At 42.2% G+C, this 27,783-nt stretch overlaps 1 protein-coding gene across 9 annotated transcripts in view; it reads right to left on the bottom strand.

Moving 5' to 3' along the window:
* Positions 1–26,709, bottom strand: part of PDXDC1 (pyridoxal dependent decarboxylase domain containing 1) — a 55,417-nt gene extending 28,708 nt beyond the window's left edge. For 5 of the 9 annotated variants that reach the window (XR_008514812.2, XR_008514813.1, XR_008514814.1 and 2 more), the window contains exons 1-8: positions 25,313–26,709; positions 13,319–13,392; positions 12,740–12,805; positions 9,294–9,374; positions 6,833–6,979; positions 4,595–4,784; positions 2,325–2,393; positions 1,413–1,491 (exon numbers count right to left, since the gene is read on the bottom strand). Coding sequence is in view for 5 of the 9 variants with exons in the window: in XM_024233141.3 (XP_024088909.1) it covers positions 1,413–1,491; positions 2,325–2,393; positions 4,595–4,784; positions 6,833–6,979; positions 9,294–9,374; positions 12,740–12,805; positions 13,319–13,392; positions 25,313–25,333 (727 nt within the window). In the remaining 4 variants the exon portion in view is untranslated. Of the gene's footprint in view, positions 1–1,412; positions 1,492–2,324; positions 2,394–4,594; positions 4,785–6,832; positions 6,980–9,293; positions 9,375–12,739; positions 12,806–13,318; positions 13,393–14,400; positions 14,552–15,343; positions 15,448–25,312 lie in introns of those variants that run through there. The other 4 variants (XR_010137819.1, XM_024233145.3, XM_063717582.1 and 1 more) reach the window with 3 other exon arrangements.
* Positions 26,710–27,783: the final 1,074 nt, after the last annotated feature.

Genomic DNA, 27,783 nt, shown 5'->3' with positions numbered 1-27,783 from the left:
GAAGTCTCAAAGTATGACAAGATAAGTCTTCCAATTTTGTTCTTTTTCAAAATTCTTTGGGCTATTCCTAGAGCCCTTGTATTTCTATATAAACTTTAGAATTAGCTCATCAATTTCTATAAGAAATTGTAGCCTGTTGAGATTTTAAGAGGGATTGAGTTGAATCTATAGATTAGTTTGGGAAGAACTGACTTAATACTTAGTCTTCCAACCCATGTGTATGGCATATCGTTCTTGGGTCTTCTTGAATTTCTCTCAGTAACATTCTTAGTTTTCAATGTACAGATCTTGCATATATCTTGTTAAATTTATCCATAAGTTTTTCATGTTTTTTGATCCTATTATAAATGACACTTAAAATTCAATTTCCAAGTCTTCTTTGCTAGTATATAAAAATCCAGAAAGTGGTTTAGATTTGATCATTAGTTCCAGGAGCTTTTCTTTAGTTTTCTATCTATACAATCATGCCTGCAAACAAAGTTTTACTTCTTCCTTTCTAATCTGTCAGTTATTTTTTTTGCCTTATTGCACTGTCTTAGATTTCAAGTACGATGCTGAATGAGATAAATGGAGCAGCAAGTGGTAGTTGCTCTGCCGCCTATAAGGTAGATATTTAAGTATGACATTTTATGAATTTTCTTGTTTAATTTTTACAACAATCTTACAATGTCAGTACAATTATTTTTATTTATTTATTGAGATGGGGTCTTGCTATGTTACCCAGGCTGGTATTGAACTTCTGGGCTTAAGCCAACATCTTGCTTGTCTCCTGAGTAGAGGGACTATAGGCATGTGCCACCACACTTGGCTTAAATGTGTCCTTTAAAAATTCAGGCCAGGCACAGTGGCTCATGCCTGTAAACCCAGCAATTTGGGAGGCTGAGGCAGGCGGATCACCTGAGGTCAGGAGTTCGAGACCAGCCTGGCCAACATAGTGAAACCCTGTCTCTACTAACAATACAAGAAATTAGCCAGATTACACCTGTAATCCCAGCAATTCAGGAGGTTGAGGCAGGAGAAACACTTGAACCCGGGAGGCAGAGATTGCAGTGAGGTGAGATTGTGCTACTGCACTCCAGCCTGGGCAACAGAGTGAGACTCTGTCTCAAAAAAATAAAATAAAATTCAGTTTAGAACAGAGAAAGGAAGTACATGAAGGAGAAGATAGAGAAGCATTTACAATCTAAATGAAAAAGTATACACACACATAAAATAACTTCCAAAACAAACCAACGATTAAAGAAAAATCTAACAAGCCAACCTTACTATTACAGTTTTTGCTACAATGTGGATATGGACTATCTTAAACATGTGGTACACACACATTTCTTAAGACTTTATCTTTTATAGGCTGAGGATGTAGCCTCGCTCCTGTATATTCAAAATGGTAGATTCAGCATCATGCTACCTACCTGCATTTGCGACAAGCAACAGGGGCAGTCTTCCTCGCTCTATATCATCTTTAATCAGTTTCTCCAGGAAGGCAACATCCTGGAACCAAAACAAACCGTTAAAAAATGAGGTGCCCAGTATAAAAGCTATAAAATGAAAAATTATGACTTACAAAAGAAGCAGATAACTCTCAAAAGTAATGTCAAATCAATTCTTACTCTTGACAATTTTTCTGTTTTCTCTCATCATAGATGTGAAAATCAAATAGTTTTCCTTGAAGACTAGAAAAATCAGTTAAACAAGATTAAAGGTAAAAACTGTACATATGCAGGAACATTTCTTTGATTTTAAACATTTACATTTAAATGAAATGTTCTCTTAACTCCCCTAAAACAGCCAAGAATGTATCTCTACTATGACTCACTGACGTACCTGAACTAGAAAATAAAACTACCTTGACAAAAGAAATAAAAAACTCTAAAATCCATCCCTTCCTTTTCCTTCTGGAATCATTAAGAAGAGATTTATCACCTACATGTCTGAAAATAAGCAGAACTCAATTCCACGATGACAATGAAGAACCTCATTTTCAAAATCTGCTCATTCATAAATCCAGGCAACAGTGCTAACTCATTAAAAGTAGGAGCTTCAGAAGAAATTTCTGGTGCTCAATTGAGCTGCCATGTTTCTACTTAAAGCAGTTGATACAGTAATTACAAGACTCCTTGAAAGCCAGGTGCTCCTGACCTATATACCAACCAACCTTCATGGACATTCACATATTAACAGAAGCATATATTACACAATGCAAGGATCCAAGCAATACATGAGTAAGTTACTAATTATCTGGAGGCCAGCAAACAGAACTTCATTTGAAAGGTAGTTTCAAAACACAATCCCACATGATTTTACAAACCAAAAGTAGAACTCACCATCTGATGCTGGGATCCAAACATAGTGTTACAAGGTACACGGCACAAGCAGGGGAAGGGCAAGCCGAGCTGCAGGAAGAAACACACGACTTGACAAGAAAGCTCTCTGCACCATTCACTTCAGATTGTGAAAGGCTGTGGCTCTAAGACAAGCCACGATTATTCTTCTAAGAAATCTCTCTCCTTAGGAACTCTTAATATTATAAATTGATGTTAAAGTACATTTAGAAAGCCAAGCCAAAAAAAAAAAAAAAAAAGGTGAATTTCCAAGTGCCTTATAAGAGGATATAACGTAAAATTTTCTAAATGCGTCAAGTAATTATCTTTGGTATATTCTAGAATATACCAGAAACACTTTGACAAACACAGAAACAAGTGGGTCGTGAGCATTTTAGTGGGGGTAATTTTGGATTCTTTCTCCAAGCATTACTGGTAAATAACACCAGCTAAAGGCATTCAAAGAATAGTATCTTATTTATGGGTTCACCCACCTCTAAAAGTAATAAATATGGATTAGCAGATGCACATTTCTCAAGAGAAGTGAAGTCAGCGTTATGCACAGAGACAGTGATTGTCAACTTGATTTTATATTCTTCATGTTTAGCTTCCAAGTCCTTGAGGAGTTTACAGTTTTAGGAATTGTAAACAGTTGCAGCATATTGTTTTGCATGATTAAGACTTGGAAGCATTCAGAGACCAAAAATTTAATAAGCACATTTTTCTCCTTAAAGGATTAAAAATTATGAATGTGACACCCAAGTAAAACAAATCCTCAAAAAAATACAGGTATTAAAAGTGAAAATGCCTAGCCCCCTACCCTATAAGGCACCAATCCACCCCATTAACAGTTTAATACAAAAACTTTCAGATATTTTCTAGGTATAAATTTACGTATTTTTCTAGGTACAAAAACATAGGTATAAAGGATACACACACTTTAAAAAACATGAACATAACCATCTCATATATGCTGCTCTGCCAGCTGCCATTCCCAACAGAACACTCTCACACATCTTTTGAAGGTTAGACTGTTGTCCCCAAACACCCTTGTGTCCGCAAGAGCCTGGCTTGCAGTAGACACTAAGTAATTCATTAATTCATTTCACGTTTCAGAGGATTATTATTAAACTCCCCATTTTCTACACCCTCAAGAAGAGGACATAATTTCTTAACACCAGTGATCATAGCTCAGAATCAATTTAAAAGTCACTAAGTGTCTCCCATACATCCCCCTGGGACTCCTACAGCTTACAAAAGAGGAACCCTCCAACTCTACGGGTTTAACTTTCAAACGTTCTTGGCAAAGACAGTTAACAGTGTCTTATCTCGATGTAGTCCCCCCAGTTGGGCTAGAAGCACCATGAACTTTAAAAATAGTCATGCTCGGCTGGGTGCGTTCGCTCACGCCTGTAATCCCAGCACTTTGGGAGGCTGAGGTGGGCAGATCACGAGGTCAGGAGATCGACACCATCCTGGCTAACATGGTGAAACCCCATCTCTACTAAAAAAATACAAAAAAATTAGCTGGGTATGGTGGCGGGCACCTGTAGTCCCAGCTACTTGGGAGGCTGAGGCAAGGAGAATGGCATGAATCTGGGAGACGGAGCTTGCAGTCAGCCGAGATCGCGCCACTGCACTCCAGCCTGGGCGACAGAGCAAGACTCTGTCTCAAAAAAAAAAACAAAAAAAAAAAATAGTCATGCTCTTTGATCCAGCAATTCTAGACTGACTCTGAAAATCCATCTGAGGACCATAACCCTAAATAAAATACAGGAAGAGCTTTATGCACAGAGAAGTCCTTAACAGCACTACACAAAGAACATTACCTGAAAATGGTCACAGAAAGCAAGAGAATGCAAACACTCTTCGTTGTCCAAAAAGGCAACAGTTAATTACTATATATTCACTTGAAGAAATACCATGAAGCCATTAAAAATAAACTATACTTTGAAAAATTATTATTAAAATGATATATTCCTGTTTTAACAGTAAGTGAAAAGAGCCAGATACAATCATATAAACACAAACACACCCCCTTCGATTAAAGTCTGGGAAAAAAGAGAAAATGTTGACTGTGGATGCCCTTGGGTAATCTATCACATATTCCTTATTTCTAAATTCAGTAATTTTTACAAATATGACAAAAGCATGTAAGACCATCTTTCTTTTCACTCAACAAGAACAGCAACTAGAGAAACAGGTCAACTTTAGGACTTTCAGAACAAAATAAGACATTATTTCTTTAAAATAGCCACCTGATACCACATTACCTGATTACAAAGGTATTGGCCCAGGCCAGGTCTAGCAGCAGCACTAAGATATATGACAGGCTTCTTGTTATATAACACATTGAAGCCATCCACTACAAAGTCTTCATATCGAGAATGAATGGCAAGCCTACATATCTTTGCAAGTCCTTCTCTTTCCTCTTCGTGGAAATAAGCACAGCCATTTTCATATCTGTTAAGAGATACATATTAATATGCTCTTATTTCTAGTTAAGGATTGTATAAGTCAACCTTATAATCATGGAGACAATTCTTTTCTCAAGCTAGGAATTGTCACTTTTATCAGGCAGAGAGGATAGGAATGTGAAACATCCTCATCATAGATGGCTGACCCCTCATTACAGCTGAGGTTACCAAGCAGCGAGACAATAACCCTCCATCCATACCCAATTCCATAAAGAGCAGAAACTATGAAAACAAGTAGAGACCAGGAATTCCCAGATATAAAAAGCCTGAAGATCATGGTTCTGGCTTATTATGAACTAAGGCCAGCACTGGATAACACAGGCATAGTTCATAGCAGAGTTTCAGCCCTAAAACATCCAAAGTAAATAAAACTGTCAAAAATGCTAGCCAGAGGCTGGGTGTGGTGGCTCACGCCTGTAATCTCAGCACTTTGGGAGGCCAAGGCGGGTGGATCACCTGACATCAGGAGTTTTGAGACCAGCCTGGCTAACATGGTGAAACAACTGTCTCTACTAATTGCCAGGTGTGGTGGTGAGTGACTGTAGTCCCAGCTACTCGGGAGACTGAGGCAGGAGAATCGCTTGAACCCAGGAGGTGGAGGGTGCAGTGAGCCGAGATTGTGCCATTGCACTCCAGCCTGGGCGACAGAGTAAGAATCCATCTCAATAAAATAAAAAAGCTAGTCAGCCTAACTTTTGGTTTTACTATAATCTGCTGAGGCTCTATCTCCTAGAGGAGGAGGGACAATTTCAATTACAGGCATAAGATTTTTACCAGAACAACACAACACTGCTCCTTTAATAAAGCTGGGCAAACTTATACTCTTGCTTGGCCAAGTTCTTTCCCAACACTGAAAGTGAGGGTCTCTCAAGATAAATGTCTCAAGTTAGGCAAACATTCCTTCTCCATAAAAGTAATAGCATAAACCCAATGCCACTAGTCCTATGTCTCCTACTAAATCCTTTATCTGTTGTAATTCCTTAGTACTGCCAGGATTATCACAGAATAAAACAAATTTCAATTTCATAGCACATATTCCTCTTCCTTATGACAGAGTTTTCTTTTTTTTTGAGACAGAGTCTCGCTCTGTCGCCCAGACTGGAGTGCAGTGCCTCAGCCTCCGGAGGAGCTGGGACTACAGGTGCCCACTACCACGCCTGGCTAATTTTTTTGTATTTTTAGTAGAGACAGGGTTTCACCATGTTAGCCAGAATAGTCTCGATCTCCTCACCTTATGATCCGCCCACCTCAGCCTCCCAAAGTGCTGGGATTACAGGCGTGAGCCACCATGCCTGGCCTCAGAGTTTTCTAATAAAACACAAGCTAATATTTTCAAAGCACAGCTGGCCCTCCAAACCTGTGGGTTCTGCATCTGTGGATTCAACCAAGCATGAGTAAAAAATCTTCAGAAATTTAAAAAGATGGGTGCCTCTGTACTGAATATCTACAGACTTTTTCCTTGTCATTATTCCCTAAACAATACAGTGTAACAACTATTTACACAGCATTTACATCATACTAGGTATTATATGTAATCAAGAGATTAAAGTATATGGGAAGATGTGCCTCAGTTACATGAAAATACTGTGCTATTTTGTATAAGGGATTTGAGCATCCATGAATTTTTTTATCCAGAGGGTGAGGATGGGAGGTCAAGAACCAATCCCCCAAGGACACTCAAGGATAAGGGACAACTGTATTTGAATCTAGATCATTGCTCTATCTTCTACTGACATGTGCCAATTAGATACCCCACAAATAAATAACTGCTGACCCTATCAAACACGTATGTGCTTCTATTCTCCACCCTTCACGTGTATTAGTCCATTAGCTCATTTAATCCTCACAACGCTTCTATGAAATAGGCATTAATACTATCCCCATCTAACAGATGATGAAACAGGCATTGAGAGGTTAAACACCCCTTTCAAGGAGAAGGAAATCTGAACCCAAGTAGTACAGCTCCAGAAAAAAGATCTTTCAGTCTATGCCCGACTCAAAAAAGTCTTCACTGGAAACTCATCATGTCTTTACCTGAAAATTCTGCATAGCCATAAGGTGGTATCTGAAAGTATCCTAGTTGTAAGTTTTCTCAGCTTCTCTTTGTCCAGAGTTGAAATATAAGCTCCCAGACTATGTCCCAACAAAGCCATATGACCTTGTTCTCCAATATTTTGGATTCTGTTAAGCAAAATTAAAGTATTAGAGTCAAACCATAAAAAAGGACATAGAACTTAGAGACACAGAATTCCACAGAGATATCTGTCAGACTCGAAATCTACTTAATGGCCCAGAAGGCAAATCAATGCATAAACAGTAGTGATAGTTTGGTGAGAATTTTTTCTATTTTTTGAGACGGAGAAAAACATATATATTTTTTTTTGCTGAGATGGAGTCTCCCTCTTGATGCCCAGGCTGGGGTGCAGTGGTGTGATCTCGGCTCACTACAACCTCCACCTCCTGGGTTCACGTGATTCTCCTGTCTCAGCCTCCCGAGTAGCTGGAATTACAGGCGCCCACCACCAAGCCCGGCTAATTTTTTGTATTTTTAGTAGAGACGGGGTTTCACCATGTTGGCCAGGCTGCTCTTGAACTCCTGACTTCAGGTGATCCACCTGCCTCGGCCTCCCAAAGTGCTGGGATTACAGGCATGAGCCACCACTCCTGGCCAGAAAAATATTTTTATAATTTGAGTTCCAGGAGGTAAATATCCCTTTTTAAATTGAGTACCTACAAACTGTTTTAAAATAATTTCCGATTAAAGTATTTTAAAAATTAAATACCAGCCTTAAGAATTGTGGAGGGTAGAGCTAAGGTAAAATGAGCTGAAAGCATTTTTTAAAGAACTAAATCCTGGCCAGGCGCACTGGCTCATGCCTGTAATCCCAGCACTTTGGGAGGCTGAGGCGGGCGGATCACGAGGTCAGGAGATTGAGACCATCCTGGCTAACACGGTGAAACGCCATCTCTACTAAAAATACAAAAAATTAGCCGGGCCTGGTGGCGGGCACCTGTAATCCCAGCTACTCAGGAGGCTGAGGCAAGAGAATGGAGTGAACCTGGGAGGCGGAGCTTGAAGTGAGCCAAAATGGCACCACTGCACTCCAGCCTGGGCGACAGAGTAACACTCCATCTCAAAAAAAAAAAAAAGAATTAAATCTCAGGTATATGCATCAAATAAGAATTATTTATTGCAATAATACAGCAGATTCATGGGGGACTAGGTATTATTTTATATATAATTAAAATTGATTATATAAAATGTTTTATACAGAATTAAAACTAATTTCCCTTATAAAGAATAACTAAAAAAGAAGGAATAAGTTTACAATTGTTAACTGTGAATAATAAAAGACAAATAACCTAATAGGATCATGGGCAACAGACAGTTCCTAGAAATATAAATGGGTCTTAAAACATACAAAAAGACACGTCACTTGGTTCATAATTTAAAAAACCTGCAAATTCAAATTATGCTGAAACACCACTTCTCACTTATCAGATTTCTCATCAGAATATCACTTATCAACGATCCTTCAGTCTGATAACGCCTTTGCAGGTGAAAGCGTGGAAATAAAGTACTCTCACACATTGCTGGTGGGACTGCTAAATGCCGCAACTCCATGGAGGGAAATTTGGCAGGATCTATCAAAATTACAAAAGCACACACTGTCTGAGACAGCAACTCCACTTTCAGGACTTTGTCCTCCAGACACCTGCTTCTATGAGAAGTGACACATGTCGTAAGTTGTTTGCTGCAGCAATGTTTGTAACAGTGCAACATGACAGGGGACCAATAAAATAAAATATGGTTCATCTGTTCAAAGTAAAATACATAGCTCTGACAAAGGAGAAAGTTCCTGTGTATTAATATGCAGTGAACTCCAAGACATAAGTGAAAAAATGCAAGGTGCAGAGCATATGCGTAGTAATTATGTATTAGAGAGGGTGGGCATAGACGTTTTGCTGGTGTATAATACATATAAAATCTCTCTGGAAGAATACACAAGAAACTGGTAATGTCTGTCTCTAGAGAAGAAAACACGGTAGGAAGATAGAGGTAGGAAGGAAAATTCCCTTTGTATATCGTTTTTTATTGTATAAATTTTGAACCAAGAGAACAATTTTACTTATTTCAAAACACTAAACTTAAAATAATTAGAGAAAACTAAATACCTAATGAATACAAGTACAGCAATTCTTAGGAAGCAGAAGCACAGCAGCAGAAAGACATACGACACTCACTCTTCAGTCCTTCTGCCAGCGCCTCTCTAAGGCATGACACCATAAAAACTATGGGATCTAATTTCAATAAATGCCTTCATTTCACAAAATATATATTACATATAAATGTCTTTCTGAAAATAAAAAGGATTATTTTAATATCATATGTAACTCGATGAAATATAGCTTATTTGAGCAACTTGTCAGAGCGCAATCACTACTGAAATCAAGAACACATACACTTGAAAAGAGAAGCTGCCAGGTTCATTACCTGGGGCTCTGGGGCTCCTCATCTTCATCTCCATGCATCAGATTCTGAACTAACTGGAGGATGCTCACCATATCTTGTCCACTGAAGAATAAAAAGAGTTGATGGGCTGATGGGAACAGCACACATCCCCCACCACTCTCCCGCTACTTCCCTCATCCAACTAGTGTTGCTTCAAGTTTTTTTTTTTTTCTTAAGCAACTATAAGAGAAAGAACGTGGTATATAGTTTATGCTTTTTAAAAAACAAAGCTCAAATTATAAACTGAATTCTGATATAAACTTACTTGTGGTTAAATAAATCTACCTAATTATGAGTTTCATTTTAATAAATGTCACCAGTCTTTTTATTTTTATTTATTTATTTTTTTTAGACAGGGTCTCACTTTGTCACCCAAGCTGAACGGAAGTGGCATAATCTGGGCTCACTGCAACCTCCGCCTCCCGGGTTTAAGCGATCCTCCTGCCTCAGCCTCCTGAGTAGCTGAGATTACAAGCGTGCGCCACCACGCTCGGCTAATTTTTGTATTTTTAGTAGAGATGGGGTTTCACCATGTTGGCCAGACTGGTCTTCAACCCCTGGCTTCAAGTGATCCACTGTCCTCGGCCTCCGAAAGTGCTGGGATTACAGGCGTGAGCCACCACGCCCGGCCATTTTTTCATTTTTGGTAGAAACAGGGTTTTGCCATGTTGCCCAGCCTGGTCTCAAACCACCGAGCTCAAGCAATCCTCCTGCCTCAGCCTCCAAAAGTGCTGGGATTACAGGCCTGAGCCACCTCGTCCAGCCACCAGTCTTGCTCTAGCAACATTTCTATACATTTCATTTGAATCTTGGAGTACAAGACACAGAATATTTAATAAGCATGTAATAAGAGCCAAAAGTCCTTATAATATGTACTCATATAAGTATATTACATACTACATATTATATAAAATATAAAATATATATAAAATATAATATATAATCATCCTTAGTATATTATAATGCTAGACAGTCACAGAATACTCCAATGCCACTGGTATATCTAATTTTCCTCCTTAGGGATCTTGTCCGTTTGGACTAACAGCCTTTAACAATGCAAGCTTCATTTATTACCAGCTCTTCCCCGAGCTGGGAACCTTGAGATCTGCTTAGAGTGTAAAAATGTTTTACTTCTATCCGAGATATGTTGCTATGAAATGCTCATTACATGAGGAGATGGAAAGTTATGAAAAGAATTCGAATGGCTGAAGTAGCAAGCAATGGCAAAGCAACTTGCAACAGGAATAACGTAAAGCTATTCCTCTGTTAATGAGAATAGACTAAAAACATGTTTCCTCTTTCAAAAAGGAAGCGCCATCAAAACACTGTCCCCAAACCAATTGTCCCCAAGGTGCTGCCCTTCAAGTGAGAGGGGCTCTGGGCCTTGGACACTGTAGAGGTTAGAGCAGGCAGGGGCCCTTGAGGCACACTTGGCTGCCTGCCACATGACCTTGAGCAAGCTATTCCAACTTGCCAAGCCGGACGTTATGGATTTGGGAGGCTTCAGACAGTGAAGGTATGGCACTTAGCTGTGCCTGGCACGTTACTAGTCCTGAATGCTGGGTGGTAGCACTCCTAAGTGTGAATCCTCCTAGTCAGTGGCTTAAGGCTGAGAATTACAGATGCTGCTGGGAGTATCTCTCCTGGGAAAACTTCCGTGGAATTAGGAGACTAAACCTTAAAACCTTTGGTTTCCATCAGTAGGCCTGGAATGAGGAGATTTTACAGGACCTGCCTCCTGTTCTGAGCTGAGAATGCACTTCACACCTAGCTTCACATCAGCATTATTCATGCTACGAACAGGAGTGACTGTTTTAAAGTATTAGTATCTCGGCGTGTTATTGGCACACTGTGATCCTTCCTCCATACTTTTCTTTTGCAACCTGGTTAAATTTATATCCAGGTCAAAGGATATTTAAGGGAGTTGTACTGTTTACTTATGTGCAGTTTCCTGGTTATAATAGGAAAAAAAAATTAGTTTGTCTCAGGGAAGCTGGGCTGGGATACTAATCCCAGATTAACTGCTAATGTCTTGTGAAAATTTTAGTCAGCTACTTACTTTTTTACTATTTTTCCTGCTACTCAAACCATGAAGACGTGACAGATTTGCTTCAGTTGCCAAAAAATAAGTAATTTGACATTTTCCCTTCATTTACATTGTGAAAACAATAAATCAAATTAAAATACCTCTTAGAATAAAACTCAGTCTACCAAGTAGATTACAGGTTTCAAGAGTGAACTAAGTATGACACACCAGTTATAATGATGAATTTGTATATCACTTTTATTTCATAGGGTCTCACCATGTTGTTCAGGGTGACCTCGAACTCCTTGACTCAAGCCATCCTCCTGCCTCAGGCTCCCAGCAGCTGGGACTACAGGTGTGCACCACGGTGCCTAGCTCCATGTATCACTTTTGAGTCATGAGGTTGTATTAAATTGTTGGTTTTCTAAAAAATTTTTGGCCAGGTGCGGTGGCTCATGCCTGTAGTCCCAGCACTTTGAGAGGCTAAGGCAGGCGGATCACCTGAGGTCAGGAGATGGAGACCGTCCTGGCCAACATGGTGAAACCCCGTCTCTACTAAAATTACAAAAATTAGCTAGGCATGGTGGTGGGTGCCTGTAATCCCAGCCACTCGGGAGGCTGAGGCAGGAGAATCGCTTGAACCCGGGAGGCAGAGGTTGCCGTGAGCCGAGATCACGCCACGGCACTCCAGCCTGGCGACAGAGCGAGACTCTGTCTCAAAATTAGAGAGTGTCTCTATCACTCAGGCTGGAGTGCAGTGGTACAATCACAGATCACCATAACCTTGAACTCCTGGGCTCAAGTGATCCTCCCTCCTTGGTCTCCCAAAGTGCTGGGATTACAGGTGTGACCCACTGTACTCAGCCTCTATTAAATTCCAAATGGGAGAGGGAGAGAAGCCAGTAGGTGCAGCAATATCACCAACCAGCCAACGGCACTTCAGTTTTCTAATGTTATACTGCACATAAGTCTATTTAAATTTGCTATGTGTTCATTCAAACTAAAACCATAAATCAATGATGATAAGACACCGGTTTAAGAAAAATGTAGGCCGGGCACAGTGGCTCACACCTGTAATCCAAGCACTTTGGGAGGCCGAGGTGGGCAGATCACCTGAGGTCAAGGTCAGAAGTTAGAAACCAGCCTGGCCAACATGGCAAAATCCTGTCTCTACTGAAAATACAAAAATTAGCCAGATATGATGGTGCACGCTTGTAATCCCAGCTACTCGGGAGGCTGAGGCACGAGAAAGAACTGCTTGAACCCGGGAGGCGGAGGTTGCAGTGAGCCCAGATTGCACCACTGCACCCCATCCTGGGCAACAGAGCACGACTCCGTCTCAGAAACAAACAAACAAAAATTTACACCTTAACTAAAGGTATGGATCCTCATTGCCACCTACCTGCCCTGGAGTGGGCCTGGAATATCTCCGGATATGAGCTTCTTTCCATTTTCCTCTTCTGTTCTTCTAATTTAAAGAAAAGAAAAAGCTGTTCATTTGTTTCATCATACCAAATTTCTAACTCCTGAACATGCAAACATGACCATGTTGCCTATAACCTCCCAGTGACTGAGGCAGGATTTCAAACACATTTATCACATCTCCCTGCCTCCAGTTTCAGGTATCGTTTGAGTTTCTGGAAAAGACAAGAATATGCGACAAAAAAGTTCCACCCACTTCTTGTTTACTTGGTGCTCTATATGACCTGAATATATAATAAGTATTTATAGAGTCAAATCAATATATTAAGTAAATGAAACTCTTAATAGACAGAATTAAATAGTATAAGTCTTTCCTCTCAATTTCAAAATCCTTTAATTACAAGGCACCTTTTACCCAAGACAAATACCAATTTTCAAGTGAGCCGAAGCTGTGTGTGACACTGCGAAGCCAAGAGGCACCTTTAACAGAAGGAAACCGAAGCCACTGGCTTCACAGCAGGCTGAACTCGTTGAACAGGGTCACCTCTGTCCTACTCACCTCTGACTGTCCTCCAGCATCTTCATGGCCTCCTTCAAGTTTTTCCCCATTTCAGCTAACATGGGGTCTGCTATCTGGGAAACAAAAAAAAAAGAAAGAAATTTTAATAATCCTCTATTACCTCTATAACACAATTCACCCAGAAAAATTAAGTGCATAATTTCTTCTGGATTTACTTTAAAATACATGATTTTAAAATTTGCAATAGTACAAAAGTATAACAGAAAAAGTAAAAGTCTTCCAGCCCCACTTCCCAGAGGAAGCCGCTGTTTTGATTTTTATTTTTTGAGATGGAGTCTCACTCTGTTGCCCAGGCTACAGTGCAATGGCATGACCTTGCTCACTGCAACCTCTGCCTCCTGGGTTCAAGTGATTCTCTTGCCTCAGCCTCCCAAGTAGCTGGGATTACAGGCACACACCACCATGCCCAGCTAATTTTTGTATTTTTAGTAGAGACGGGGGGTTTCACCACGTTGGCCATGCTAGTCTCGAACTCTTGACCTCAAGTGATCTGCCCGCCCCCGGCTTCCCAAAGTGCTGGGATTGCAGGTGTGAGCCACTGTGCCTGGCCTCCTTAAGTTCCTTTTGAATTTTAGTGCCATGTGTACACCTATCTCCCATCCAAAAAGTAAACAAAATAGAACTTAAATTTTTCTGCAGAATTATTATTTTTTCACCATTCATTCTGGGAAAAACCACGTGAGGCCAAAACCAAGGACCCTACCCTTCTTCACTTGGTGCCACCTTCCCACCTGACAAGTTACAAGTCCCATGGGGGTAACCACAAGGTCCCCTCAGCCTGGCCATTGTGCACAGCCCCAGGGTACCGGCAACGCATGACCTACACTCCAAGGCAACTGGACAACTTGGTCTTTGGTGAGATCACTTCTGATAACAAAGTGAGTCAGCTTCGCTTCAGACAAGCAATGTGGCAGTGATACAAAGACATGCTATTTTGACAAATATTATTTTTGAGACAGTCGCTCTGTTACATAGGCTGGGGTACAGTGGTTTGATCGTGGCTCACTGCAGCCTTGACCTCCAGGGATCAAGTGATCCTCCCACCTCAGCCTCCTGAGTACCTGGGAATACAAGTGCTCGCCGCCATGCCTGGCTAATTTTCAAAATTTTTTTGTAGATACGAGGTCTCACTATGCCGCACAGGCTGGTCTCGAACTCCTGAGCTCAAGTTATCCTTCTGCTGGGATTACAGGCTGAGCCACTGTGCCCAAACTTTCTGCAGAATTAAAACATACACATTCATTTTCCTTTCTCTATTCTTAATCTCTGTAGTTATTTTTAGGGAGAAAATTCTTGTTGACTTCCATCTCTATGTAGCATGAGTTGTGTTATAACAATAAATTATCTATTATATATTATATTACATATAATACATATAATATCATATATAAGTTATAGCTCTTTTGTTCCCCTCTTACTCTTCTAAGTGTGCTGCTTAAAGGAAGAGCTGTGTTTACCTTTTCCTATTGCTCACTGTATCTAGCAATATCTTACGGCATGGCATACAATACGTACGTATTTAAAACTGCATTGCCTCCTCAAAATTGTTTTTAAGAAATTCCACTCCATTTATCAATATAAGATTCAGAAATTGTTACATTCTAGAAGGGACCTAAGGGATCTAGTCCAGGGATTTTCCAACTGTGTTCTCCTGAGCCTTAAGGTCCCTGGGAGGACTCTGAGAAGGAAGGGTTAGGTAAGCAGTTGGGGCTTCTAACTCCCTAGCAGATCAGCTCTGTCTTGTATAACAGGGTTTTGAGTAAAGTTTTTATTTGTAAAAACTTTCATTGAATGATAAAGGGGATATCACCACCGATCCCACAGAAATACAAACTACCATCACGGAATACTATAAACACCTCTACGCAAATAAACTAGAAAATCTAGAAGAAATGGATAAATTCCTCGACACATACACCTTCCCAAGACTAAACCAGGAAGAAGTTGCATCTCTGAATGGACCAATAACAGGCTCTGAAATTGAGGCAATAATTAATAGCTTACCAACCAAAAAAAGTCCGGGACCAGATGGATTCACAGCCGAATTCTACCAGAGGTACAAGGAGGAGCTGGTACCATTCCTTCTGAAACTATTCCAATCAATAGAAAAAGAGGGAATCCTCCCTAACTCATTTCATGAGGCCAGCATTATCCTGATACCAAAGCCTGGCAGAGACACAACAAAAAAAGAGAATTTTAGGCCAATATCCCTGATGAACATCGATGCAAAAATCCTCAATAAAATACTGGCAAACCGAATCCAGCAACACATCAAAAAGCTTATCCACCATGATCAAGTGGGCTTCATCCCTGGGATGCAAGGCTGGTTCAACATACGCAAATCAATAAATCTAATCCAGCATATAAACAGAACCAACGACAAAAACCACATGATTATCTCAATAGATGCAGAAAGGCCTTTCACAAAATTCAACAACCCTTCATGCTAAAAACTCTCAATAAATTGGGTATTGATGGGACGTATCTCAAAATAATAAAAGCTATCTATGACAAACCCACAGCCAATATTATACTGAACGGGCAAAAACTGGAAGCATTCCCTTTGAAAACTGGCACAAGACAGGGATGCCCTCTCTCACCACTCCTATTCAACACAGTGTTGGAAGTTCTGGCCAGGGCAATGAGGCAGGAGAAGGAAATAAAGGGTATTCAGTTAGGAAAAGAGGAAGCCAAATAGCCCCTGTTTGCAGATGACATGATTGTATATCTAGAAAACCCCATTGTCTCAGCCCAAAATCTCCTTAAACTGATAGGTAACTTCAGCAAAGTCTCAGGATACAGAATCAATGTGCAAAAATCACAAGCATTCTTATACACCAATAACAGACAAACAGAGAGCCAAATCATGAGTGAACTCCCATTCACAATTGCTTCAAAGAGAATAAAATACCTAGGAATCCAACTTACAAGGGATGTGAGGGACCTCTTCAAGGAGAACTGCAAACCACTGCTCAATGAAATAAAAGAGGATACAAACAAATGGAAGAACATTCCATGCTCATGGGTAGGAAGAATCAATATTGTGAAAACGGCCACACTGCCCAAGGTAATTTATAGATTCAATGCCATCCCGATCAAGCTACCAATGACTTTCTTCACAGAATTGGAAAAAACTACTTTAAAGTTCATATGGAACCAAAAAAGAGCCCGCATTGCCAAGTCACTCCTAAGCCAAAAAAACAAAGCTGGAGGCATCATGCTACCTGACTTCAAACTATACTACAAGGCTACAGTCACCAAAACAGCATGGTACTGGTACCAATACAGAGATATAGACCAATGGAACAGAATAGAGCCCTCAGAAATAATGCCAAATATCTACAACTATCTGATCTTTGACAAACCTGACAAAAACAAGCAATGGGGAAAGGATTCCCTATTTAATAAATGGTGCTGGGAAAACTGGCTAGCCATATGTAGAAAGCTGAAACTGGATCCCTTCCTTACATCTTATACAAAAATTAATTCAAGATGGATTAAAGACTTAAATGTTAGACCTAAAACCATAAAAACCCTAGAAGAAAACCTAGCCAATACCATTCAGGACATAGGCATGGGCAAGGACTTCATGTCTAAAACACCAAAAGCAATGGCAACAAAAGCCAAAATTGACAAATGAGATCTAATTAAACTAAAGAGCTTCTGCACAGCAAAAGAAACTACCATCAGAGTGAACAGGCAACCTACAAAATGGGAGAAAATTTTTGCAGCCTACTCATCTGACAAAGGGCTAATATCCAGAATCTACAATGAACTCAAACAAATTTACAAGAAAAAAACAAACAACCCCATCAAAAAGTGGGTGAAGGATATGAACAGACACTTCTCAAAAGAAGACATTTATGCAGCCAAAAGACACATGAAAAAATGCTCATCAGCACTGGCCATCAGAGAAATGCAAATCAAAACCACAATGAGATACCATCTCACACCAGTTAGAATGGCAATCATTAAAAAGTCAGGAAACAACAGGTGCTGGAGAGGATGTGGAGAAATGGAACACTTTTACACTGTTGGCGGGACTCTAAACTAGTTCAACCATTGTGGAAGTCAGTGTGGCGATTCCTCAGGCATCTAGAACTAGAAATACCATTTGATCCAGCCATCCCATTACTGGGTATATACCCAAAGGATTATAAATCATGCTGCTATAAAGACACATGCACACGTATGTTTATTGTGGCACTATTCACAATAGCAAAGACTTGGAACCAACCCAAATGTCCATCAGTGATAGACTGGATTAAGAAAATGTGGCACATATACACCATGGAATACTATGCAGCCATAAAAAATGATGAGTTCATGTCCTTTGTAGGGACATGGATGAAGCCGGAAACCATCATTCTCAGCAAACTATCTCAAGGACAAAAAACCAAACACCACATGTTCTCACTCATAGGTGGGAACTGAACAATGAGAATACATGGACACAGGAAGGGGAACATCATACACTGGTGCTTGTTGTGGGGTGGGGGGAGGGAGGAGGGATAGCATTAGGAGATATACCTAATGTTAAATGAAGAGTTAATGGGTGCAGCACACCAACATGGCACATGTATACATATGTAACAAGCCTGCACGTTGTGCACACGTACCCTAAAACTTAAAGTATAATTTTAAAAAATTTAAAAAAAATTTTTTTTTAAAGTGTCATTGAAAAGAAAAAAAAATTCTTTGGGAGGCCAGGAGTTTCAGATCAGCCTGGGCAACACAGTGAGAAATAAATTAGCTGGGTGTGGTGGTGCACACCTGTAGTCCTAGCTACTTGGGAGGCAGAGGTAGGAGGATCGCTTGAGCCTGGGAGTTTGAGGCTACAGTAAGCTATGATTGTGCCACTGCACTTCAGCCTGGAACAGAGTAAAACCCTGTCTCAAAAAAAAAAAAAAAAATGTATAGCATAAAAACGTCTGATTCTGGTCTAACATTTTGGAAGTGAGGAAACTAAGATGCAGAGAGGTTAAGCGACTTGCCTACGGTCATGGAGCTAATAAATGACAATGAGGTGCCAAAACCTGGGGTCCCTGACTCCTGTTTCTGACCTCTATTATATCACACTGGCTCCCACAAGGGCTTACAAGGTAGTCATTTAGACACAACCAAATTTTTAGATAAAATAGACAAATTTTAAAACAAGTGTTTTCAATAAAATTCACCACTTTAACTATGAGAAGGTTCAGAAAGCACTCGAAAAAGGCCTCAGTGCTGACAGTGAAGAGAATGAGGAATATGATGGTCAAGAGAATTTATCTTCACCCCTGAGTCAGCTGGTGATGCTCCTGAGGATCCTCACTCCTGTGACACTCCTGTGTGTCCCCTACCATCTGGCCAAATGAAAAGATAAACAGTTTGGCTTGATTCACACCTTCATGCTCCCAACGACCATCCTGTCTGAAACATCCTCATGACTTTTATCTCTCTCTCGCCTAGCACCTATTCAATTACAAGTCAATAATTCCAGGAAGCCTTTACAGATAAAGCCACTTTTGCTCTTTCCCATCCCCTCTAATGATACTGATGCCTTTTTTCCTAAACCAAAAATCTAGACTTGTTGCTTGACAACGTTGGTTGTATTTATGGGGACAATGGGACAGAATGCTTGCAGTTGTTGCAGCTGCCATTTATCCTCATGATTCCTTACACCCTTTACTGTGAATTGTTTTATAGATGTGCTTTCCAGTATAAATGTGCTCCCCAATTAGATTACAAGCTTCTTGAAGGCAAGAATTCAGACTTCTACTAATTTTGACTTCTCTTTAGACCATGGGTCTAAAGTTGGCTCAATTCTCCAATTGTCATATTACCCTGAAAATCCCTTAGGAAGGCATGCCAGAGTGGATATCAACACACTGTTCTCTAAGTGCAACACAGCTATTTCTTTCAATAGAATTATAATGAATATTTCCGTTAAGAATAGATAAAATATGCCAGGTGTGGTGGCTCATGACTGTAATCCCAGCACTTTGAGAGGTCAAGGCAGGAGGATCAGTTGAGTCCAGGAGTTTGAGATGAGCCTGGGCAACATGGCAAAACCTCATCTCTACAAAAAATACAAAAAAAGTAAGCCAGGCATGGTAGTGCATGCCTGTGGTATCAGCTACTCAGGAGGCTGAGGCAAGAGGATTGCTTGAGCCCAGGAGGTCAAGGCTACAGTGAGACAAGATTGTGCCACTGCCTGGGTGACAGAGCAACAACCTGTCTCAAAAAAAAAAAAAAAAAAAAAAGACAAAATACAGCTTAGGCAACATGACAAAAGCCCATGTCTGCAAAAAATACAAAAATCAGCCAAGCGTGGTGGTGCATGCCTGTAGTCCCAACTACTTGGGAGGTTTAGGTGGGATGATTACTTGAGCCTGGGAGGTTGAGGCTCTGGTGGTGAGCCATGATCACACCACTGCACTCCAGCCTGGACAACAGAGTGAGAACCTGTCTCGACAACAACAAATACACACACACACACACACATCTATATACATATATAATACATATATATACACACAAAATAGTTTAGAAGCCATATTGTGTGAACACGCATTTATAAACACTAAAATCCTGTGTAATGACAAGATGCTTAAACTGAAAGGCAGGAGGGAAATGCAGATTTACAACCCCCAGGTGAATCTCTGACTCTGGAGTGCACATGTAGTTTACGTAAACGTAAACTGGCTTATGTTTAAATTGTTCTTGCTGGCCGGGCGCAGTGACTCACGCCTATAATCCTAGCACGTTGGGAGGCCGAGGTGGACGGATCACCTGAGGCCCAGGAGTTCGAGACCAGCTTGGCCAACATGGCAAAATCTGGTCTCTACTAAAAATACAAAAATTAGCTGGGCGTGGTCACGTATGCCTGTAGTCCTAGGTACTCGGAAGGCTGAGGCAGGAGAATCGCTTGAACCCAGGAGGTGGAGGTTGCAGTGAGCTGAAATTGCAACACTGCACTTCAGCCTTGGCGCCAGAGCAAGACTGTCTCAAAAAATTAAATAAAAATAAATAAATCGTTCTTGCTCTTCAAGGAGCAAGTCCAGGGGGGAGTGGGTGGGTAGGAAAAGCAGCACTGATAGTTAAGTTTGGGTGAATAAATGTGAACAATGACTCCAATGCCGTAGACCCTCACGTGTTTGTTGCATTAATTGGATAATTCAAAATATAAAGTATTATCCAGTTTCAGGATAATATTAAGATCTAAACCAATGAATGCTCTATGAAAAGTTGTAGATTAACTGATCCCTTAAAACTAAAAACAGCGTCTTCATAAGCTTCTACTGAGGGCAGCTACCATTTTCTTCATCACATTTCTTATCCTCAATAGCTGTGGGCAATGCCAAAACAGCTGTATGATCAACATTAATAAAGAACAGCAGGGCAACAGCCAGACACAAACCTAAATAAGAATTAAATTGTATAAAGATGTATAAAGATGTCTATTAGTACATAGGAGACTGTTTGATAATGTTGGCAGAAAAAAAAACAGGCCGGGCACAGTGGCTCACACCTGTAATCCCAGCACTTTGGGAAGCCGAGGTAGGCGGATCACCCGAGGCGAGGTGCTTGAGACCAGCCTGGCCAACATAGCAAAATCCCGTCTCTACTAAAAATACAGAAATTAGCCAGGTGTGGCGGGGGGTGCCTGTCATCCCAGCTGTTCGGGAGACTGAGGCAGGAGAACTGCTTGAACCTGGGAGGCGGAGGCTGCAGTGAGCAGAGGTGGTGCCACTGCACTCCAGCCTAGGCGACAGCAAAATTCCGTCTCAAAAAACAAAAACAAAAACAAAAAAACAAAGGAAAAACAGCATTCTATGTCAGGTTCCTGGGAAGAATGTCAAATAATTTCTGAATCCCTTAGCACTGAGTGCAGAGTCAGACACAGAGTAAGTATTCAATCAGATTTATAATCCTTATAATTACTAATACTTACTGGGTTGCTTACTATATTCCAGGCATTGTGCTAATAATTAACGCCTCTACACACATTACTTCCTCACAAGCCCCAAATCATAGTACATTTTAGAGGCAGAATTTAAAACTAAATAAAATTCTAGGACCAGTGCTCTTAACTACTGGGCAATACTGCTTCTCAATTTTATCAAGTAAGTAAATGAAGCAACTCGACACTTTAAAAAAGCTTGTACTCAAAAATCATATTTAGAACTAAGGTTTAATTTTAAAGATTATCCTTGCTTGATTAATGTTTTCACCTGGGAAGAAAGTGACTCTTTACAGGGAAAATTTCTACTTTACAACAGTCTCAACTAGATGGCCGTAAACTCATCATCCAGATCAGGGCATTTTTTTTTTTTTTTTTCCTTTTTCCACCAACCCTTAAACCCCAGCATTTTTAAGAGTGAAAGCATGGCCAGGCATGGTGGCTCACACCTGTAAAACCAGCACTTTGGGAGGCCAAGGCGGGGCAGATCACCTGATGTCAAGAGTTTGAGACCAGCCTGGCCAACATGGTGAAACCCTGTCTCTACTAAAAATATCAATATTAGCTGGGCGTGGCGGTGTGCGCCTGTAGTCCCAGCTACTCAGGAGGCTGAGGCACAAGAATCACTTGAACCTGGGAGGCGGAGGTTGCAGTTAGCCAAGACCGTGCCACTGCACTCTAGCCCGGGCAGCAGAGCAAGACTCTGTCTCAAACAAAAATCCCAAAACCAAAAAAAGTGCAACAAAGCATTTACAGAGTGGGTATATCTACATGCACATTTTGATAGATACTAATTGCTGAGAATTTAGACACAGTTATACCTCTACAAATTCATAAATTATATTTCAAGTACAGTTAATTCTGTTGTATAAATGAAGTGGGTTCAATATTTTTGCTACAATTTTATCTAACACAGTTGTATGATAGGTATGATTTAATTCTCCTTTCCTAAGAAGAACCATTCAATTGCATGCTCACTGTCACAGAACTGAGACTTTTTTTTGAGATGGAGTCTCATTCTGTCTCCCAGGCTGGAGTGCAGGGGCTTGATCTCGGCTCACTGCAACCTCCGCCTCCCGGGTTCAAGTGATTCTGCTGCCTCAGCCTCCTGAGTAGCTGGGACTACAGGCGCACACCGCCACGCCCAGCTAATTTTTTTGTATTTTTAGTAGAGACGGGGTCTTACCATGTTGGCCGGGTCAAACTCCCGCCCTCAGATAATCTGCCTGCCTTGGCCTCCCAAAGTGATGCGATTACAGGCGTGAGCCTCTGCACCCAGCCAGAAGTGAGACTTTAATAGGTAGCTCATTTTATAAAACAAGCCCTACTATTCATACCTTCATGAGCACTTTTTACAAATTTTTTTTTTTTTTTTTGAGACACAATCTCACTCTATTGTCCAGGCTGTCACAGTGGCGTGATCATAGCTGGCTGCAGCCTTGAATTCCTGGGCTCAAGTGATCCTCTAACCTCAGCCCCCTGAGCAGACATGGCTACAGGCACATGCCACCACACTTAGCTAATTTTTAAAAATTTTTTGGAGAGACATGGTCCCACTATGTTGCCCAGGCTGATCTCAAACTCCTGGCTTCACAAGCAATCCTCCCGCCTTGGCCTACCAAAGTGCTGAGATTAGAAATGTGGGCCACAGTGCCTGGCCAAGAATCGTTTTTATGCTAGGTGATTTTTATCACTTTCAGAGAGTATGGGATATTAAAATACTCCCTCATTATCAGAAGAAATATTACATATGTAATGTTAAAATTGCTTAAAAGTTCTGACAATTTAAATGTTGGAGGAAAAGTCAAGAATCAAATGCAAGGTAAGATGGTAAAGGAGGTCAGGGAGCAACTCTCAATTTTTCAAAAAAGCTAACGGAAAATTATAAATCGGCAAGGCTGGGCGCGGTGGCTCACACCTGTAATCCCAGCACTTTGGGAGGCTGAGGCGGGTGGATCATGAGGTCAGATCGAGACCATCCTGGCTAACACAGTAGAAACCCCATCTCTACTAGAAATACAAAAAATGAGCCAGGCGTGGTGGCAGGTGCCTGTAGTCCCAGCTACTAGGGAGGCTGAGGCAGGAGAATGGCGTGAACCCTGGAGGCGGAGCTTGCAGTAAACCGAGATTGCGCCACTGCACTCCAGCCTGGGCAACAGACCACGACTCCGTCTCAAAAAAAAAAAAAAAAAAAAAAAAAAAAAATTTGTTTATCATATCTTCCAAAACTGGTAACTGGTAACTACAATAGAAATAAAAGGTGTCTTTAGAGCCTAAGATTTGGAAATTAATGAACTAGTCACTTTAAAAATTTTTTCATCTTTGGCTGGGCGCAGTGGCTCACACCTGTAATCCCAGCACTTTGGGAGGCCAGGGTGGGCAGATCACGAGGTCAGGAGTTTGAGACCAGCCTGGCCAAGATGGTGAAACCCTACCTCTACTAAAAATACAAAAATCAGTCAAGTACAATGGCGGGCACCTGTAATCCCAGCTACTCAGGAAGCTGAGGCAGGAGAATCGCTTGAACCCAGAAGGTAGAAGTTGCAGTGAGCCAAGAATGCACCACTGCACTCCAGCCTAGGTGACAGAGCAAGACTCTGTTTCAGGGGAAAAAAAAAACTTCATCTTTTGAAAACACACTGATCAACACTTTTCCTCAGTTAAACCAGTTCACCAAAGTGTGAATTTTAAAACTTATACATTTGGCCGGCAGCGGTGGCTCATGCCTGTAATTCCGGCACTTTGGGAGGCAGAGGCGGGCAGATCACGACAAGAGTTTGAGACCAGCCTGTCCAACATGGTGAAATCCCGTCTCTACTAAAGATACAAAAAATTAGCTGGGCGTGGTGGTGTGCCTGTAACCCCAGCTACTCAGGAGGCTGAGGCATGAGAATCGTTTGAACCTGGGAGGCGGAGGTTGCAGTGAACTGAGATGGCACCATTGCACTCCAGCCTGGGCGACAGGGTGAGAGTCCGTCTCAGAAAAAAAAAAAAAAAAAAAAAATATATATATATATATATACACACACACACACACACATATATATACACACACACACACACACACACACACACACACTTACTTTTATATGATTTGGAAAAAAAAAAAAATCCCACACAAACACACACCTCAAATCCCAGAATTTAGAGACATTACAGTTGAGCACAAATCTAAGTTAAAAAAAAAAAAAAAAAAGGCGGGGGGGTGCAGGGATAGGATGGGTGGGTAAAGAGGGCTAGAGTGACAGAAAGCAGGGCAGAGATCCACTGCAAAGGGACATAGGGACATTTTCAGGGAGACAGAAATGCTCTGTACCTTTTTTGGGGTGGGTGGGTAGGGGACTTATTTTCTGAGACAGGGTCTCACTCTGTCACCCAGGCCAAGTGCAGCGGCACTATCGTGGCTCCCTGCAGCCTCACCCTCCTGGGCTCAAGCGATCCTCTCGCCTCAGCCACTCAAGTAGCTGGGACTACAGGTGCATGCCACCGGGACTGACCCCGGGACTGAACCTCCGCATTTGACCAAAGGCCCCAGGTGATTCCCACTCAGGCTGAAGTTGGAAAACCACTGCTTTAGCAATTTTCATTCCTAACTCGGAGACCAAGAAAAACCTACAGGTTTGCAGCTGGCTCTGAAATAACTGCGGCTTCTTTCCGGGAGCATCTGGGGCCGCCAACGGAGAGCTCCCGGTCCTCCGAAAGGGCCAGCCGAGCTCAGGCCGGCCACTCGCGGAACCTCGGCAGGGCCCAAGGTCGGCCCCGCGGTCCCAGTCCCGGGCTCCGGGCCCCTCGCGGCCCCCACGGAACCCCGCCCAGCCTCTTCGGCCCACGGGAACCCAAGAGACACCCGGCCCCGTGACGCGCCCGGGCCCCAGCCGCCCTCCCGGCGAGGCCTCCTCAGGCGGGGCCTGTCAGCCCGCGTCCCCCTGTCCGGGTCACAATGGCAGCTCGAGACTGGGAAACAGTTGCCTCGGAGGCGGGAGCCCCGGGCCGCAGCACCGTCCCCATCGCCCCCTCCCAGCACGGACCTTCTCCAGGGACGCGTCCATGGCTGAGGCGGCCGGTGGTGGCCCGACGGTCCCGGACTCTACTTCCTCCTCCCGCGCCCCGCCGCTCTTTCCACGCTGGCAGCGCTGACGTCCCCCGCGCCCGCGGCCGGCGGGGCGGAGACGAGGAGGAGCTGCCCGGCGGCGCCGTGGGCTGGCGAACTGGACGGTTGAAGGGCGGCGGGGCGCGGCCCCGTAGCGGTGGGCGGAGCCCTCTGGGATTCCGTACCTGGGCGTCACGCCGGCCCTCCCTAACGTGCGCAGGTGAAGGGGGGAGGATGCCCAGTGGATTGTTCACCAAACTCTTTCCAGAAGCCTGTTGCAATCATCAAGGTAGAAGTATAATAATCACAAAGTACTATTCATGGAGTGAAAGGCTGGAAATACTAATGACGCACCTCACTTCCGGGCCCAGGCTTCCAAGTCTCCCGCCTCACCTCCCGCCGGCATCCCTCGAGAATGGAACAGGCCATTCGCCAAGGAGGTGGTGAGCGCGTGAGCAACCTTGCGCATGCGCAGGACTCGCAGCGTCCTCGGCACCCGGGGACTTGGGGATTTTCGGGTTGGGGGCTACTTGGTGAACGCTGTTCAGAGAAGGCACTGATCTAAGCTGAGGTGTTGTCTCAGACGTTACCAACGAATACTAGACGGAAAAAATTGTTGAAACAACTGGTCCAGCCTCCTTCATGTCACAATTATGACTTGTCAGGTAATGGGTAATAGTAATAATGATAATATTAATACATCAGCTGCTGTTCTTCCATTTTCCTATTTCAGCAGCTCTAGATCATTATCCCCATTTCGCAGTGCCGATCTAGGTAGGATTCAGACCCAAGCCCCATGAGTCCACATACTGCTTCCACTCCTACTTTACTTTAAATGTTTTAAAAAGTTAATTTTTTATTAATTTTTTTTATCTTGTTACCCGATGAACTGAAGAGAAAAAAAATTTTAAATCTCATTTTAATAGAGAAGGTGGGAGTGTCTCACTATGTTACCCAAGCTGGCTTCAAACTCCTGGCCTCAGACGATCTTCCCGTCTCAGCTTCCCCAAGTGCTGGCCGAGCTACCACGCCCGGCCACTTTTGCAGTTTTACTGCAATGTGTTTCGAACGAATGGGGAGGGCGTACATTTGCTTAGTAGATTCCTCCGACCTTAATGTGGGAAACTGATATAGACTACCACAGTGGCAATCAATGGAACACTTCACCTCTGCGATGACGCTACAACCACAATCTTACTCCTTTTCTCTCCTGTTTTATACTCTTCGTCCCGAAATCTGTGTAAACAGGGTCACATTTTCAGCGCAGTAACTCCATGTTTTGAGCTATCGACGTTGTATTTGGTAAATTGCCTGGTTATGTTAATAAAATTATTTTCTACCAAAAAACCCTTGTGTGCTGGTTTAGACTGTACTGTGGGAATTATTCTGACTCTCTAAAGAGCTTTCCAAACAGAAGGAATGATAAATTTATGTCTTTCAAGAATTGAAGATTGAATGTACCCCTGCTTGAGCAAAACAAGTCACTTTTCCAACGTGTTATGAAATTTTTCAAACGTAGAAAAGTTTAAACAATTGTACAGTGAACAACCATATACCCACTACCTAGATTCTACAGTTAGTTTTCCCTATATTTGCTTTATCACATATGCATCCATATATCCATCCATCGATATATGTTAGTACATTTCATCTCTGAGCACCTCAGCATGGGTATCATTCAAAACTAGTAAATTTTACTAAAGTCACCTCCAAGTTTCTGTGGATTACATTACAAAGTATAATAGATTCTACAAAAAAATACTAGACAGAAAAGTTAACTTTACTGTTTTAAAAGTAGACTTTGAAAACCCAACATGAAAAAGAGGAAATAACCGTATTATTTATTATATTTAGCCAAACATTTATTGACTGCCATCTTGGACAGTTGTGCTGGAAATAGTATGTAAAAGAATAAGAGGCTGGTTCAAGACCAGCCTGGCCAACATAGCGAAACTCCGTCTCTACTAAAAATACAAAAAATTAGCTGGGCGTGGTGGCAAACACCTGTAATCCCAGCTACCTGGGAGGCTGAGGCAGGGGAATCACTTGAACCACGGGGACACAGGTTGCAGTGAGCCGAGATTGCGCCACTGCACTCCAGCCTGGGCAATAAGGCGAGACTCCATCTCAAAAAACAATAAAAATATAAAGAAGAGGCTGGGCCGGGCGCGGTGGCTCACGCCTGTAATCCCAGCACTTTGGGAGGCCGAGGCGGGCGGATCACGAGGTCAGGAGATCGAGACCATCCTGGCTAACACGGCGAAACCCCGTCTCTACCAAAAATACAAAAAGAAATTAGCCGGGCACGGTGGCGGGCGCCTGTAGTCCCAGCTATTCTGGAGGCTGAGGCAGGAGAATGGCGTGAACCCGGGAGGCAGAGCTTGCAGTGAGCAGAGATCGCACCACTGC

This window comes from Pongo abelii, chromosome 18, assembly GCF_028885655.2.
Source record: "Pongo abelii isolate AG06213 chromosome 18, NHGRI_mPonAbe1-v2.0_pri, whole genome shotgun sequence".
In the NCBI taxonomy this organism is placed as follows: Eukaryota; Metazoa; Chordata; class Mammalia; order Primates; family Hominidae; genus Pongo; species Pongo abelii.
The sequence above is the reverse complement of the archived record's forward strand: the minus strand, read 5'-3'. Positions and strand labels throughout refer to the sequence as shown.